At 46.1% G+C, this 16576-nt stretch overlaps 2 protein-coding genes across 2 annotated transcripts; both read left to right on the plus strand.

The window, feature by feature from the left end:
- The first annotated feature begins 9851 nt into the window (after positions 1 to 9851).
- On the plus strand, positions 9852 to 10927 carry LOC139757940 (cuticle protein 8-like). Its single transcript, XM_071678878.1, has 4 exons — positions 9852 to 9960; positions 10167 to 10256; positions 10377 to 10514; positions 10651 to 10927. Exons 1-4 carry the CDS (start codon positions 9886 to 9888, stop codon positions 10795 to 10797), a joined length of 450 nt encoding a protein of 149 aa, XP_071534979.1. The 5' UTR covers positions 9852 to 9885; the 3' UTR covers positions 10798 to 10927.
- Positions 10928 to 14249: 3322 nt separating this feature from the next.
- LOC139757941 (cuticle protein 18.6-like) lies at positions 14250 to 16017 on the plus strand. The gene is made up of 4 exons (XM_071678879.1): positions 14250 to 14343; positions 15142 to 15222; positions 15526 to 15663; positions 15806 to 16017. The coding sequence occupies exons 1-4, from the start codon at positions 14335 to 14337 to the stop codon at positions 15950 to 15952; spliced, it is 375 nt and encodes a 124-aa protein (XP_071534980.1). The 5' UTR covers positions 14250 to 14334; the 3' UTR covers positions 15953 to 16017.
- Positions 16018 to 16576: the final 559 nt, after the last annotated feature.

Consider the following 16576-nt stretch of genomic DNA (forward strand, 5'->3'; position numbering starts at 1 on the left):
TACATATCACATTTCCAAACTAAAAACTCTTGTCTCACTCATACTATGTTACACATCCGGGAAACAGTTTCCATACACTTTCCCATTCCCACCACCTACCACCAACACCGACACAGCTGTATGTTATGGTTTCTTGCACAAAGCTCCACACTGACGTCTCGCATACACTGCTTCGTACTACGCATCTCACCCCCACTCCATACTAGAGCCCCCCACACTAAAACATCTCACGCACTCCTACATTCCTAACATCCTCTTTCCACACACCTTCCCTTCCCAGTTCGCTCGGAGTCGTGCCTTCTACTGACGGAACCGAAATACACTTATCCTTTCATTTAGTCGTTTCTCTCTCTCCCTATCCATTCCCTCCGCACGTCCAGGCCACCTGGGACCCTCCAGGCTTTTTACCATCTACTCCCCTTTTAAACGCGAACTTTTTATACCCCGTGAACATCTGAAAGTTAACCAATTAGGAGGAGGAGGAGGAGGAGGAGTGGGAGGGAGGGAGGGTGAAGAAGGAAGGAAAGAAGAGGAGGTGAAAGATGCTGAGGTACAGGGGAAGGGAGGCCATATTTAAATGTATACGTAGTGTCGATTTCAGATGTTCGTCTCGACCTCCACAGCTCCGCCTGCAACCCCGGCTCCACTACTGTTCCTCTACCCACTAAGGATATCTGATGACGCGACGCACCCACGGTCGCCTGTCTCATCCCCGCACACTCTGTAGACCGTCTTTCCCCTACGTTGCTGAACTCACTTAAACAAGTGGTCCGTTATCTGACATCTTCAGAGATTGTTGATCTCCTCTGAGCCATCGAGGCTTCCGCAAACTCCTCCTCTTGTACGACATTTGGTGCCGTACTTATGATGCTGTGCTTATGGTGTCATAATCATAATGTAGTTAGTCTTTAATGCTAACTCCTTGAGTATGACGGTACGAGCCTCCAACATGTGACCTATGACATAACCCGTGAGGGTCAGGTCACAGGTTTGACCATCATATCCAATAGTCGTATAACATTTCTGCTCGAGGAAATCAAATCAGTCATAAGAATGGGGGCCAGACCCTCATATATTTTCCATGTGTGTATCAGCCGCGCGCTCGCCAGAGAAGAGTCCCAAAGCTATCACTCGTACCCAGGAGTTCTGAACTTTTGACGAGGTTATTGTTGGAGGGGAAGGCAGAACAATGAGGGGGATGAATGAAGAGGAGGAGGAGGGGGAGTGGGGGAGCGGGAGAGCGAGGAAGACGACGGCGAAGGAAGAAGGGGATGGAGGAGTAGGGGGAGGAGAGGGAATTCAGGAACAAAAAAGAAAGAGGAGCAGATTTGAAGGACTGAAGAGAATAATATATTACAACTCAATTCCCAGGATGGCATCCTCCTGGCCATTTGCGTTAGGATCTAGAGAAATGAGTAAGTGTCCAGGGTGGAGGGAGCAGCAGCAGCACGTGGACCCCCCACCAGCAACGGAGGGAGATCAAAGTGACGAAGACGTAAGCTCGATTTTCACCCGTGATTCATAGGATGACTTTCAAACTATTTTCTTCATGACAGGGACCTCGCCATGACGCCTACCACAAGTCCACTGCATGATAGATAGTTTATCACGACGCCTACCACAGCTAACTAACCTTCATGACACGGTATATTTCACCACGGAACAGACCACCACCACTGGACGCCTCGAGAAGCATCGTTGAGCGCGACGCCTACCTTAAAAGATCGCTACTCCAACACAGGCAGTTCACCACGTCTGCTAGCTGACGGCAGTGCCCTTCCCTGACAGAGCGAGAGATACCTTTCATCTCATCAGTTCCACTCGGTGGCATCCTAGGTGTTCATACCGACTCTTTCTCACGGAGCCGAAGTGCTTACTATACTCATTACTGGCTTAAGATGAAGACTTCAGCGCTCGTTCGACACACACACACACACACAACAGCTTCGATCCACAAACGCCAGAAGGCTTCCACTGTGCACAACAGTAGTGTCCACAGTACTGAAATCCCTCTGGGCATCTTGGTTCTCAAAACCACCAACTCTCACTAAAAATTCTCTCCACAAACCTCACAACTCAAATCGCGAGAGATTCTAACTGAAAGCTATCTAAAGTTCTCTTAATATTCAGTCACTGGAGAACTTCGATTATACGTCGGCTAGCGAGCTTCAACGCCACGTACCCCTGTGGTCTGTTGCTGTTTGAGTGCGACCCACGATATGAGTAAGGGGTTAAACAGTCGATGCCTTACTTTGTATGTACAGCGCCCAAGTTTCGGATGACCGCAGTTCAAGAACCGAGTGCTCCTCTTCATCTCCAGTAAGCTGGCGGATGATGACGCTCATCTATCAGTCTTTACCTTACCTTGAACACGACGATATATAATGACTCTTGGGTACGACCGTGTGACCTGACCTAAATTCAGCCTGACCCTTATGCGAGATCAGAGGCCACGCCATCACACACACACACAATTCGTGCCGTCCGGCTAAGTGTGCTTCACGCCTGCACTTTTAATATGGTTAATCAGTTCACGACCATAGATCGACTTCAGTACACCTCTTAAAGAGGATCTACTTCAGAATGAATAAAGTATGCTGGGTGCAAATATTCAAATCATTATGTCCCTAAAAAACACACACACACACACACACAATAATCCAAGGGTCTGCAGCTCCGTGGAAAAAAAATGTATGACAACCGTAACATCTGAATAATGTACGAGACCAACCGTCACCTCGGGGACACCCAGCCTCTGGCTTCTCTGTCACTTACCTGTAAAGGAGAGAGAAAAAATGGTTAATATTTCATTCTGCAATAATATTACATAAACACACACACACACACACACACACACACACTCAGGCAGTTCACCACGTCCGCTATGTATATATATATATATATATATATATATATATATATATATATATATATATATATATATATAATGACAAACTCCACAATGTGAAGACAATAACACAATAACAGGTTTCCTTGTTACAGTTCCAAAAGTGACAATACAATGCCTCCAGCCACCACCGGTAACAGAAACACGGATCATCTACGCTATAACCTCCAGCTTAAATAACCACAACATTCACCACCGTTACCACAACCACCAGCTTTTAACCACCACAAGACCCATAACCACAGCACTTAGCCCGCAACACTTTTTTACCACCATCACTCGCACTGTTACCACACCTGTTGCCATCATCACCCTGCCAACACCAGTGACTCCCTTCCATCAAACGCTCTCGCCAGCATCGCACTCACTAACAGTGCCGTCACTCTCCAAAACTCGCCGCCCTTAACAACAGTGAACACCGTGAGCTCTAACGCCACCAATATCACCACTGCCACCATGGAGCACCACTGCCACCACTAAGATTGCCATCACCATCGTCTCTCCCACCATCGGGACTGCACTCGCTCTTAAATCCGCGCTGCCAACACCGTCACTAACATCACTGCCGATACCACCACTTTCATCACCACCATCAGAGTACACAGGGACACTAAGTACACATATCGTAGTTGTGTGATGAGAGTCTCGAACTAATTTAAGAGTCACTTGTTATCGCCTGAAAGTCTTGGCTACCACGACGACCACCATCATCATCATCATCATCATCACAAGTCCCTGAGCGCCATCAACCATCCCTCATCACCAGGACCTTCTCCACCATCGTCACCCAGGCACACTCTGCCATCGTTGCAATTAAATAAACAGCATCCAATTATCCCGCCAGCGTCGCCCCTCTACACCAACATAACAGTCTCCCTACAATACAATCACATTCATTACCACTGTCTGGAGCATCACCCCAGACAATGGGGCCCACCAGCACTCTACGTAGCCACCTCAACCACCGCCACGACTGTGATTCGACCAGCACTGAAGCCAACTCGACCAGCGCCACGACTAGGATTCACCGACACCTGTAGTCACCTGCACAAGAACCAGTCTTACCAGTCACATAAATGTGCCTACCATTTATGACTCTTGACTGTCATATTCATTAGCCTCTACACCAATCTGTAAACTGTCACACGTTCATGGAATATTGTGTACGGAATGAAGAGGGAATATTCATTTTCTCAAATATGATGGCGAAGATTCACTACAAGAGCTGCCCGCGTGAGGCGACAACATGCAATAGATGCATAGATCAGTAGATCTAAGGGCAGAGGCCAGTGTTCACCTTGTTCCCAGCGATGCAAGTACTTGTATACTCATTTACCGAGGTATCATCCCACGTACACTGCGCGCCGTCAGAAGATATGGCGCCTGGACTGGTCAATAACAAAGTCCAACTGGACGGATTTCGGCTAACAGCGGAAGCGGATGCACGACGGCCCTGACCACTTTATTAATCGTCACAATCACCCTGAAGTAGTGTGTGCTCCTGGCTGTTTAACAGCCTATAGCATGAGCCCCAAAATAACAATGCCCCTCGATATCTAGAGGTCCAAATACCAACAGAGGGTTTCACTATTTACATACGGATGCTGGAAGGCTAAAGGCCATATGGACAGGTTCTTCTACACATGGGGATACTGTCTAGCAGTGCGACCTGCTACGGTCGTGGAGACATCAGGGAAAAATAGAGAGTATTTCCTCAGAGGATAAACTACACACATGTACCGCCTCCTCAGCACAGTGTGTGGTGAGCCGGCAACATTCCTGACGTACATAACTCAAGCCACTGCTGGTCCAGGGGTGTTCCCAGCAGCCAGAGCAACAGACATGATAGGTCATAACCTGTAATATAAGCATCTCGCGATCACCGTGAAATCAGCTGCTGAAACGACTCTTCTTTTTTTACCTACAAATCTATGCGTAGTAATCTGCAGGTCGATTACGGCACTTTAACATATTAATCACCATAAGCTCTAGTCCCGAAAGATCTGCAGTTTAAGATCATGATGACAGAGCAACTTCTTATCTTTCGCTCATCTCCAGCCCTCATGGAACCAAACCTTAAAGTGACTATGACCTGATATCTGTCTGAGCCTGCTCGAAAATCTCTAAGCAGCCATTAGCACGAATATGGCAGGGCTGCGGTTCAGGGTCTTGTTCAAAAGCAAGTAGTCTCAAGGTCTAGGGATGGCAAACACAGCAAGACAGCTGGCGCCGCATCTCCTTTAACTTTAAAAAAAAAAAAGGTAGAGCAAGGGACAGCTTCGTGTACCTAATAGAAAAACCTGGGGAACTAGCGAATAATTCTGACAGGAGAGAAGCCTCTTCCATAGCACGAGTACATAAGAGAACCTGGTCACAAAATGTTCTGCAAGACTGAAACAACTCGAAGACCTTTTAAGAGTGGCCGGTCGGTGCGGCGGACGGTGGGAGTCTCCGGAGCCAAGCTGAGCCTCAAGGGAATGACTACTTTTCCAGTGAGGCAACAACACCACTACCACCACCACACATGAATGACCTGACAGCCAAGCCAAGCCATACAGTTCTAACCTCTCCTGAGGGAATTCCAGGGGAGTAATCGGGCACACTTTTACAGGAAATAACGACTGTATTTACGACCGTTTACCTCCTGATTGATGGCGGATCAGCTAGGTTCCCTTGCCTGATGATGATGGCAGCAACTTATGTGCTCTGATGGATGGCGGATCAACCATGACCTTTACGAACACAAACTCTCACGTAAACAGCATGATAGCTTCTGTGGCCCCAATGTTGAAACCTGACGAGCATGACGCCTCTATATACATAGTTCACTACAAACCAAAGCATGAGTAGCCAAAAAAAAAAAAAATATATATATATATATACTTAATACATATGCCACATCTTATGCAATTATATTCTCATACACATAGAGACAGACAGACAGACAGACAGACAGACAGACACACACACACACACACACCAGCCGTGTTAGTTAAGGGGCTTGAGAATGCACGTAATGCCCACCACAGAAAACAAAACAAAAAAAAAATATGAATAAATTTCACAGCTCATGTTCCTGGGCTGGTGTGTGCGAGCGAGAAGCAACAACCACGTTCCACGAACAAGCCCCCGACTTCGTGGAATCCATCGCTGACCCAAACGTGGTTCTGGCCGAACTATCACGTGTGAGCCTACGAAGGCATCGGCGGATCTTTCCCCTTCTCCCTCCCTCCTAACCTCCTCCCTACACCCACCAGTGACGTAACTCACACACAATCAACCAACTTTCAGCCCACGTCATGTACAGAGGCCCTCCTGGCCAGCCCTTCAGAATAATCGAGAACTGAGAGAGAGAGAGAGAGAGAGAGAGAGAGAGAGAGAGAGAGAGAGAGAGAGACAGAGAGAGAGAGAGAGAGAGAGAGAGAGAGAGAGAGAGAGAGAGAGAGAGGAGGAAAGTCGGCACCGTCGGCTGGTTTCTTTAGCCCCCCCCCCCCCCCAAGACACGCCTCAGGCCGGGCCGATTGTTGTACTCTGTATGTATGATGACTGACGTAGGGTACGGGGGTGGGAGGGTCGTGTCTTGCTTCATGACGCTTAGCTATTGATAGCCACGTAACGCAGCAACACACACATATACGTTATCCACCAAAGTCGTAAGAAAATCATAATGTACACATACATTAACTTCATGGACCTGGAGCGTCATGTGATGTTTTCACCAGACCACGAATAATAATTGCCTCTCCCGATGTGTTTAACTTCATCCATCACTTGCGCACTCATCACAAAAGGCCACGATCCTTCGTGAGACATTGTATCGAGCGGACGTAGCCGTCTGAGCGCAGGTCGTACATTCATTTTATTCTGAAGGCTACAGCCACGGACACCCTCCGGAGCCCTTACCCCGTAACTAACCAAGCCTCCTCCACGTGAGGAGAAGTACAACGTACGATTTCTGAGACTGTTGAAAACATGCTGACAGAGGCAGGTCGTAGTTTTTACAAACGAGATGCGATCAATCATATGTGGGGACATGAGAAAAAAATATGAGGGTAGGAATTAAACCTAGAGGAGGACGGGTGTATGGCACAGGTCCAGATATATTCAAACACTTGACAGCAACACCAGACATCTTGACATGGGAGAGAGAGAGAGAGAGAGAGAGAGAGAGAGAGAGAGAGAGAGAGAGAGAGAGAGAGAGAGAGAGAGAGAGAGAGAGAGAAATAACATGGTCCCGGACACCGCCTCATCGGGATGATGTCTATAAAACATCATTACTGAAAATTCCATTTATCGATGCTTTTTGATATTCAAATAACCAACGAGCGATACAGATAAAGGGGCTCCCGGAACGGGTCGTCTATACTTCCCTAAAGACCACAGTCAGGAACATGGAAGGTGTGCAGCAGTTACCAGAGGAAGCTGTTGGTTAAGTGATGGGAGGCAGTTGTTTTAGCCCACCTTAACGGGTAACTACAGCCCATTACACAAGAAAGATACGAGGCAGGCATTACCATTCACCACTTGAGATTCACCATATACATGGACCTGGTGCCCATTTACCGTCGGGTCAAATGTGCCCGGCTGGCACGAAGCCCGCCCCCCAAACACCCACACAACCTTGAGGCTAAACACACGAGCTCTACTGACCACACGTCCTCCTCGCTAACACCTTTCAATAGTTCACAGAGCTTACCCTTCCTAGTCTATTAACTCAGATAAGGTCGAGTCTGAGTAATGTGATTTCTCTTTTCTACACCAGCAGTTCTTATCACTTCACTGTAGGTAAACAAAGCCTCAATAATTAAACTAAACATCTCTCCCGAAAATAAGCTAAGCTTATTCCAAATTACGTGAACTTTGGTTTTGAATCTTTTTTATGTAATCTCTTTGTGTATTAATGGATGGAGCAGGAGCAGTACCGCTGGTGTTGAGTGTGAGCGAGAATTGTTAATCTCAATAATCATACGATTTAAATGACAAGAGAAAACCATGACCAATCTGAATTACAGTAATCGACGTGAGGGAACATCAAGCAGGCGGGACGTTTTTTTTTTTTTACGTATCTACACTCCCCTTAAGGCAAGGGACGCCTCGCGTACTGGAAGCAGAAACAGATGTTGTTGCTATTTTTGACCTGCGTACACACGCACACACTCACCAACGACCAGTCTCTCGTACCATTCTCATCCCACACAAGAGCAATCACAACGACCACACTCACAACCACGGCCACAGTAACTTGGGTCTGATAGGCACACACACGGAGGTGGGAACGAAAGCGACAACAAATACGAACGTGTTAAATGATTTTCCCTTCATCGTGGCGAGTCCCTTACCATCACCCACACACGTCACCCACCACTAGGCTCGTCATCGTGGGAATAGCCCCCTCCACTCCCGTCATTACCAAGGTATTGTCATCACCATTAATATCCAGGTAGTGGTAAACGCCTCCCCGCAAACCCTCATTTCCCGAGCCAGCCAAGCACCTCTCCAACACCTGGCGCTCCTCTTAAGCATTTGGGTTCTTTCTCCGCTCTTGCCAGACTCCCCAGCCCGCTACAACCACTTAACCAGACCCATACACACTGGATTAGCGCATAAAATCCGCAGGGAAAGACAACATGTGTAGGAGGCACGACGGACACCTTAATTTCAGAGCACCACTCCACCTGCATCATCTGAACCACTAAAGAGCTCGTATTTCAAGCCAGAGAAAGGCCAACAAAACGCCAGATCTAAAACTATGCAATGTGTTCCCAACACGTGGGGGGATGCAGCAGCGGAACCTCGAGGAACGAAGCGTAGCAACACAATTTCAGCCATGAGAAATAAGCTGCCTGAAATCAAATTAACCACAGTAATGCAAGACAGTGAGATAGCTGCAGAGCTAGGCAGAGCATACGTCTCCGAAAACACAGCCTTCAGCAAAGGAGAACAAGGAAGATATAGCCAGAGTAATATACATAAACACACACACACACACAAAGAAAAAAATCTTGAATAGGAGGTCGAATACGAGGGGGAGACAATATATACAGGATACAGATGGGATGGCGAAAGCAGGAGAGGGAACACACACACACAAACATACACCAAAACCAATTTCCAGTCGCGGTGGCTAGTAACAGCAGCACAACGGGGTGGTATAACGAAGAAGCAGAGATGCAGAACACATCAGAGGGAACAATACTACGTGACGGCATGGTAGTGAGCCACGAGGTACGGGCCTCAGCTGTTTTCTCCCCCTCCTCATACACACACAAACTCTATGGAGCATGTCAGATGCTGTGTGAAAGGCAGCCCAGCGGAGGAGGGACGCTGCTCGCCCAACATGATGTATGTCCACTCCACATCGCCCAACAAGATCATCATGACTCGCTACACTGCTAAAATTCATTACAGAATTTCTTCAACTCGGACGTATGCATCAGACCCGCCGAGCAATTATATCACTCTTGTCACGTCTTGCAATTATACCACTCTGAAAACTTATACAATCTGGCATACTGCAGTACAGTATGACTTTAGAAAATAATAAATCTACGCCGGAACCCATCAATATGATAGTGACCCGGGTTTTTACTCTCTCGTACAATACCGTCAGCAACATCGTCCCTGAAGATACTTTCTTTAGACACTACAACCACTTGTAAGTATGTAAAGTAGGGACGAAAAGTATCATCAGTAACACCTCTGACCTTGGCTACAGTGTGGGTGGGTGTTTGTCCAGGTGCCGGTGTGGGCAGCCAACCGCCGCACATCAGCCCAACAGTCCTCAACCGAGGTAAAACGTTCTCCTCCCCCTCCCTCCTTCACTACCACCACCACCACGATGCAACAACGCCCTATAGCTACCCGTCTCCCCTTCACCCTCAGAGGATGACGTAGGGTCAAATTGAGATGGACGAGCCCTTGAGGGAGAAGCGCCACCTCACGCTGGTTTCGGTATATAAGGGAAGTGCTGGGCAGAGATGGGCAACACTTGCAGCTTCGATCCCACACCACGAGCAACACCCCTCCCACCACCGTCCAACATGCTCTTTAGGGTAACCAACACCTTCGTGTGCTCGTAATGTCAACTGTGTCGACTGTTGTGACGGGAAGAAACAGTAGAAGAAAATATAGATAGTTTTAAAAAGTCGAAGCTGTAGGTGATATCGTATATAATGAAACCTCTGGAAAGCTACGGGGAAATGGCACGTAACCTTCCAGGAGAATCTCCAGGAATCATAACGGACGTTTCTCTCCGCAGGTGACTGCGCTGATGGTGCTGGGCGTGGCCATGGCTCTCCCATCAGACCCCTACGGCGCCCCACCTGTGCACCAACCCGTTTACAAGGAGGTTAGTCAAACGCTACCCCCCCCCCCCCCACACTCATGGTAAAAGTTAATTACCCACATTCTGTATACACACATTTAGCTTCGGTGATTCGTTAATTGTAATAAACCATGTCAATGCCAGGAACCCAAGCCTTACAACTTCGCCTACGGCGTCAAGGACGACTACGCCGGCACCGACTTCGGCCAGAACGAGGACTCCGACGGCAACACCGTCAAGGGCTCCTACAACGTCGTTCTGCCCGACGGACGCATCCAAACTGTAAGTTCACCATTCCTGTAACAGCGGATGATCCCACGAAGGAACAAATCAAAGCAGTGAATAACTAAAACACTTCATAACAATTTCGATGCGATAAAAATACCACAATCTTACCGATCTCTCCCTCCCTTCCCAGGTGAACTACGTGGCCGACCACTACAACGGGTTCCAGGCTGAAGTGAGCTACAAGGGCGAGGCCCAGTACCCCCACGAGTACGGTCCACCCGTCACCTTCAAGCCCCAGTACCAACCATCATACAACCCCCAGCCATCTTACCAATAATCACAAACCCGGAACAAATACTTAGTGTCTTCTGTCCTAGTCAAGTGTTTCAGTTTATGCAATTAAAAGAGATGCTGTGATCAACCTATAATTGTTGTATATTTTCCACAAGAAATCCACAGAAAGCTGTCTGATGACTTTAATTATCCATGTATGTATATTAGGAACTACCACTGCTATACACCACCATTCATAAGCTCTGATCAAAATGTGGTGAACTAATCCGATATGAAACACGACAGGAAGAACTTCTTGAAATGACGGAATTCTGAAGGACAGTTTGGAAAAGTAATCAAACCTCAAAACAAGTCAGAGAAAAGCAACAAACCAATTAACTTTTATGTGAAAAAGACGTTTAGAAACTGGATTTTGAAAGTCTTGACAAGAAATACCTTCCATTATTCTTATTATCATTATTATTAGTTATCATTATTATCATAATTGTAATTATTAATATCAGTATTATTATCATCATTTTTCTTATAATTATTAATACTATTATTATCATATAACCTCAGGACACACTTTCCAGGGGCACCTGTAGCCTCATGGCTGCTGCACTACAGTCAGTTGTAGGGAAAGGATGGACTCCTTTGGAGAGAAGTCCTTCGACGAGGTTTGTGCTCCACGGGTAACAATCTCGACGAAGGTGACTCCCGGCGTAAACCAAAAGCTGGCAGAGTCTACTGCCGGGTTAAAACAGGTGAGACAGAGGGGCCTCGAGTCGCCCGCACGTTAACCCAGATCAGATTCTCCCAAGTTGGAAATGAAGACGAATTAGAAGTTCTAAAACCTTCCCTTCAGGTGCGAGAACCGAGACTGGCGCCTTCCTTTGAATGCTTAAAAGACAACTGTGCATTAGCTTGCAAATAGGGGGAACGTGGAAACCTCGTCCCTGTGGCCAGAGTTACGCGGTTGACAGTACAATACTTTGCCGTCTTATCGAAATTTCTTAAAGCAGCAATCAAAACAAAAATCAATAAACATAAAATAATAATAACAATAATAATAATAATAATAATAATAACAATAATAACAATAATAATGAGATAAACAGTAAAAATACCAATAATAAAAGTACAAGTCTATCATTACCATTACTATTAATAATAATAATGGTGTCGTCGTACACGTGTATATATATATGAACAATGCGATTGTCATCTCTCCACCGTTACAGGGCCAAAGACACAGTATCCACACCTGCCTGCTTTGTAGTGGGAATATAATGAACGTAAAACCTTAGCTGTCCCGTAATAACAACAACACCAACAACAAAAATGCTTGAGGCATCTTGGTAAAGCACAACAAACAGAATTATATTACAGAAATAACTTGGGCCAAGAAGAAACTTTACGAATAGACAGAGTGGCTACTCAATCATCGCTACCTATATCTATGAGAATATATATATATACAAAGGTCTTTAAACTGTTTGGCAATAATGGTTTCCTACGCCACCAAACACTCTATATTCCATTAACTGAAGCACTGTGGAATCCAATTCCCCGAACCCTGAAGTCTCGGCTATAGAATCGAGCCCGCTCCCCGATTCCCAACCGACAACGAAAAATTCCAGGATCCGGGATTCCATGTTGTTTTAGCGTATAGTGCTGAACCCTACGTCCCACGCCCTCAATACTGAATCTTGGATCGTCTTATTCCTGAGCATCATCAAATCCTACTACGGTTTGGGTCTGCTTCTTGGGGGCCTGAGCCATATCTATTAAGACTTGGCTGCTACATCTCTTGAGGAGACTTGGTCACACCTCTTGAATCTTGGGCACAACTCTTGAGACTTGGTCACACCTCTTGAATCTTGGGCACATCTCTTGAAACTTGGTCACTCCTCTTGAATCTTGTTCCAATCTCTTGAAACCTGGTCACATCTCTTGAAACTTGGTCACATCTCTTGAAACTTGGTCACATCTCTTGAAACTTAGGCACATCTCTTGAAACTTGGTGACATCTCTTGAAACTTGGTGACATCTCTTGTATCTTGGGCACATCTCTTGAGACTTGGTCACACCTCTTGAATCCTGTTCCAATCTCTTGAAACTTGATCGCATCTTTTGAGTCTTGGTGACATCTCTTGAAAGTTGGTGACATCTCTTGAAACTTGGTCACATCTCTTAAAACTTGGTCACATCTCTTGAAACTTGGGCACATCTCTTGAAACTTGGGCACATCTCTTGAAACTTGGGCATATATCTCATGAAACTTGGTCAAATCTCTTAAAACTTGGGCATATATCTCATGAAACCTCGGCACGTCGTTCGAGGCATTAATTCCGTTCTTATCAAGTCCAGGGCCTCGCTCGTGAGGTCATACCAGGCTCTATGTCCCCAAATTACACGATACTCGATCGAGTCCAGGACGCCCGTTTATTTTCCTTCAACCCACAAGGCGGTGATTAACATTTGTGGTTGCTATAACCACTGCCACATAAATACATGAGGATACACCTGGACACAACAGTGCGATTGTGGAAACTAAAAACGTTTTCAATGACAAAAAAACGCCAATTTATATCAAGGTCTGATGAGTTTTTAACTAGGTATCGACTCGCCCATAAATACGATTAACTTTCTTCTTGAAAAAAATCATAAAACCTTTTGCATCCAGTGTCGTACCAAAACAACGATTGTAAAGTGAAAAAAAAACAAAGTGCAAAAAGCGACAACACACCACACCACACCACCTGGCCTTCCGAGGCTCTCTGCGATTGTGGAAGGTATTGGAAACGTCTAGTTCAGTGTGGCAGGAGCAAAAAGGGCAAGGCTGATGAATTGTAAGTAAGGAGGGGGCAAATAATGTCAGGAGCAATTCTATGGTGTTACCTTCAACTTAGCCTCATTACTCAAACATTCCATGTGTCAATGATACGGTCTAGGGAAAAATTTCTTTACCTCGCTCGAAGTTTTAAATGTGCGTCCACGAGTTTGTACTCATTTACAAAATACGGAATCACACTAACACTAGCCCTAAATACCTGCTACAGTCTAGATCACCAGAGTCCTTCACAATTTTGGACACCTGTAGCAAACTACGAGACAAAACATGTATAGTAGTCACACAAGCTAGACGTGGCTCAACTATAATCATTCAGAGCGAAGTACTCTGCACATTATGACTCATGGTGGTGATCACGCATGAAATGATTCCAGGAAAGCTTGTGAGGAATGCAAAGACTCAATCAATCTCCAGTGATGGAGGCAAGCTGAGGTGTGTGTGTGTGTGTGTGTGTGTGTGTGTGTGTGCTTTATCTGGAGGTATAAACGATAACCACAACCATTAGAGAGTCAATCTCACCCCCCCCACACACACACACACACTGCTCAATTACTTTTAATATGACTGATTGGCAAGATCTGCCAGGCCTCTCACTCCCTCCTCCCTTAAATGCCCGACACAGAGAGAGAGAGAAGCAATCACGAGTTTCAGTATATAAAGCCTGGCTCCGCAGCAGCACGGGCATCCACACTCCTCGGTCTGCCATACGCACACACTGCCTGCAACCACCGCTACCTGCTCAAGATGTTCACGGTAACGAAGGGGAGGGAAACAATATACATCGTTTTTCTTGGAAAATGATATAAACCCTGAAAAGAAAAGGGGTTATCTGAATGAGATTTATATAGTGATGGGATTTATTCTTTCATGAACACAGTGGTGGTATGTATTTGTGTCAGCATAGACCAAGATACAGTTATAGTGAGAGTACACCATGATACAGTTATAGTGAGAGTCCACCACGATATAGTTATAGTGAGAGTCCACCATAATACAGTTACAGTGAGAGTCCACCATAATACAGTTATAGTGAGAGTCCACCATAATACAGTTATAGTGAGAGTCCACCATGATATAGTTATAGTGAGAGTCCACCATAATACAGTTATAGTGAGAGTCCACCATGATACAGTTATAGTGAGAGTCCACCATAATACAGTTATAGTGAGAGTCCACCATGATACAGTTATAGTGAGAGTCCATCATGATACAGTTATAGTGAGAGTCCACTATGATACAGTTATAGTGAGAGTCCATCATGATACAATTATAGTGAGAGTCCATCATGATACAGTTATAGTGAGAGTCCACCATGATACAGTTATAGTGAGAGTCCACCATAATACAGTTATAGTGAGAGTCCACCATGATACAGTTATAGTGAGAGTCCATCATGATACAGTTATAGTGAGAGTCCATCATGATACAGTTATAGTGAGAGTCCATCATGATATAGTTATAGTGAGAGTCCACCATGATACAGTTATAGTGAGAGTCCATTACAGTGGGCGTTACCAGTATACCATGTCCACCCGCTCTCCCCGGCAACAGGTGTTGGTCGGCATGACGGTGGTCGTGGGCGTGACTCTGGCCTTCCCTTCGGATCCCTACGCCCAGACATTCTACAAGTCGGTGAGTCTCCAGGGCTTAATGTACACAAAGCACGGTGAGTCTACAGCTTAATTTACGCAAAAGCATGGCGAGTCTCCGGCTTAATGTACGCAAGGCATGGTGAGTCTCCGGCTTAATGTACGCAAGGCATGGCGAGTCTCCAGTTTGATATGCAAATCATGGTGTCTCCAGCTTGATGTACGTAAACACACACACACACACACACACACACACACACACACACACACACACACACACACACTGGAACACAGAACCAACCTCCAAATCACTCCACAGTCCTAACTCGACTCTTGACATCCCCAGGAGCCTATGCCCTACAACTTCGCCTACGGCATCAAGGACGACTACGCCGGCACCGACTTCGGCCACAACGAGGACTCCGACGGCAGCGCTGTCAAGGGCTCCTACAACGTCGTCCTGCCCGACGGACGCATCCAAACAGTGAGTAATCAACTACAGAGGTATGCCATACATACGGTTCCTCCACAGCGAATAGCAGAAAGACAGTTAACTCCTCAAATCACTCAATCCATATTCAAAATTTGACCTGACGATGATAATGACATTTTCTATCCCCCTTAAGGTGAATTATGTGGCCGACCACTACAACGGGTTCCAGGCTCAGGTGAACTACAAGGGCGAGGCCCGGTACCCCCACCAGTACGGCCCTCCCGTCACCTTCAGACCCAAGTACCAGTCATCATACGACCCTCAGCCAGCATACCAATAGAGGCCACTGCACCCTCGCCCCTGATGTCTCCTGCTCCAGCCTGTGATACTGTATAAAATACGTAACATTAACTGGACTTATCATTTTCACTGCCTCGCCTCCAATAGTATTAAGTGGTACAAGATCATATCCTCTTTCCCAGACTCATTATTCACTGGTACAAGATCATATCCTCTTTCCTAGACTCATTATTCAACGAATCGATTCGAAATACGATTAAACGAAGCAGGAATCCAGAGGAAACAAAATCATTGGCAATCTTTTCCCGCTTCTAATCCGCAAGGTAAACAATCCACTTGTAAGCGTGTTGAAAATCTGAAACAAAACCCAGTGGTGATGAACCTGCTGACGTCTCCATAATTGATCACATGCTTTTTTGCTCACATTACATTTGAGGTACTGGTAGGAGCAACCCGCTCTCGTCTCCCCCAGGAGTGAGAGCCTGACACAACAGCATCGTGTGCCTTCCAAGCAGTGTCAAGGTAGCACACGTGGGACCCAAGTTGTATAAACTGGGTACAGGACTTTGATCTTGACCTCTTTACCTCAAAGCCAACGGGTCTTACAATCGTCTCACAGGCAACAGGCCCATCCATAAGCCCACTCTGAGGCCAGTGTTAACAA

Source organism: Panulirus ornatus, chromosome 29 (assembly GCF_036320965.1).
Source record: "Panulirus ornatus isolate Po-2019 chromosome 29, ASM3632096v1, whole genome shotgun sequence".
In the NCBI taxonomy this organism is placed as follows: domain Eukaryota; kingdom Metazoa; phylum Arthropoda; class Malacostraca; order Decapoda; family Palinuridae; genus Panulirus; species Panulirus ornatus.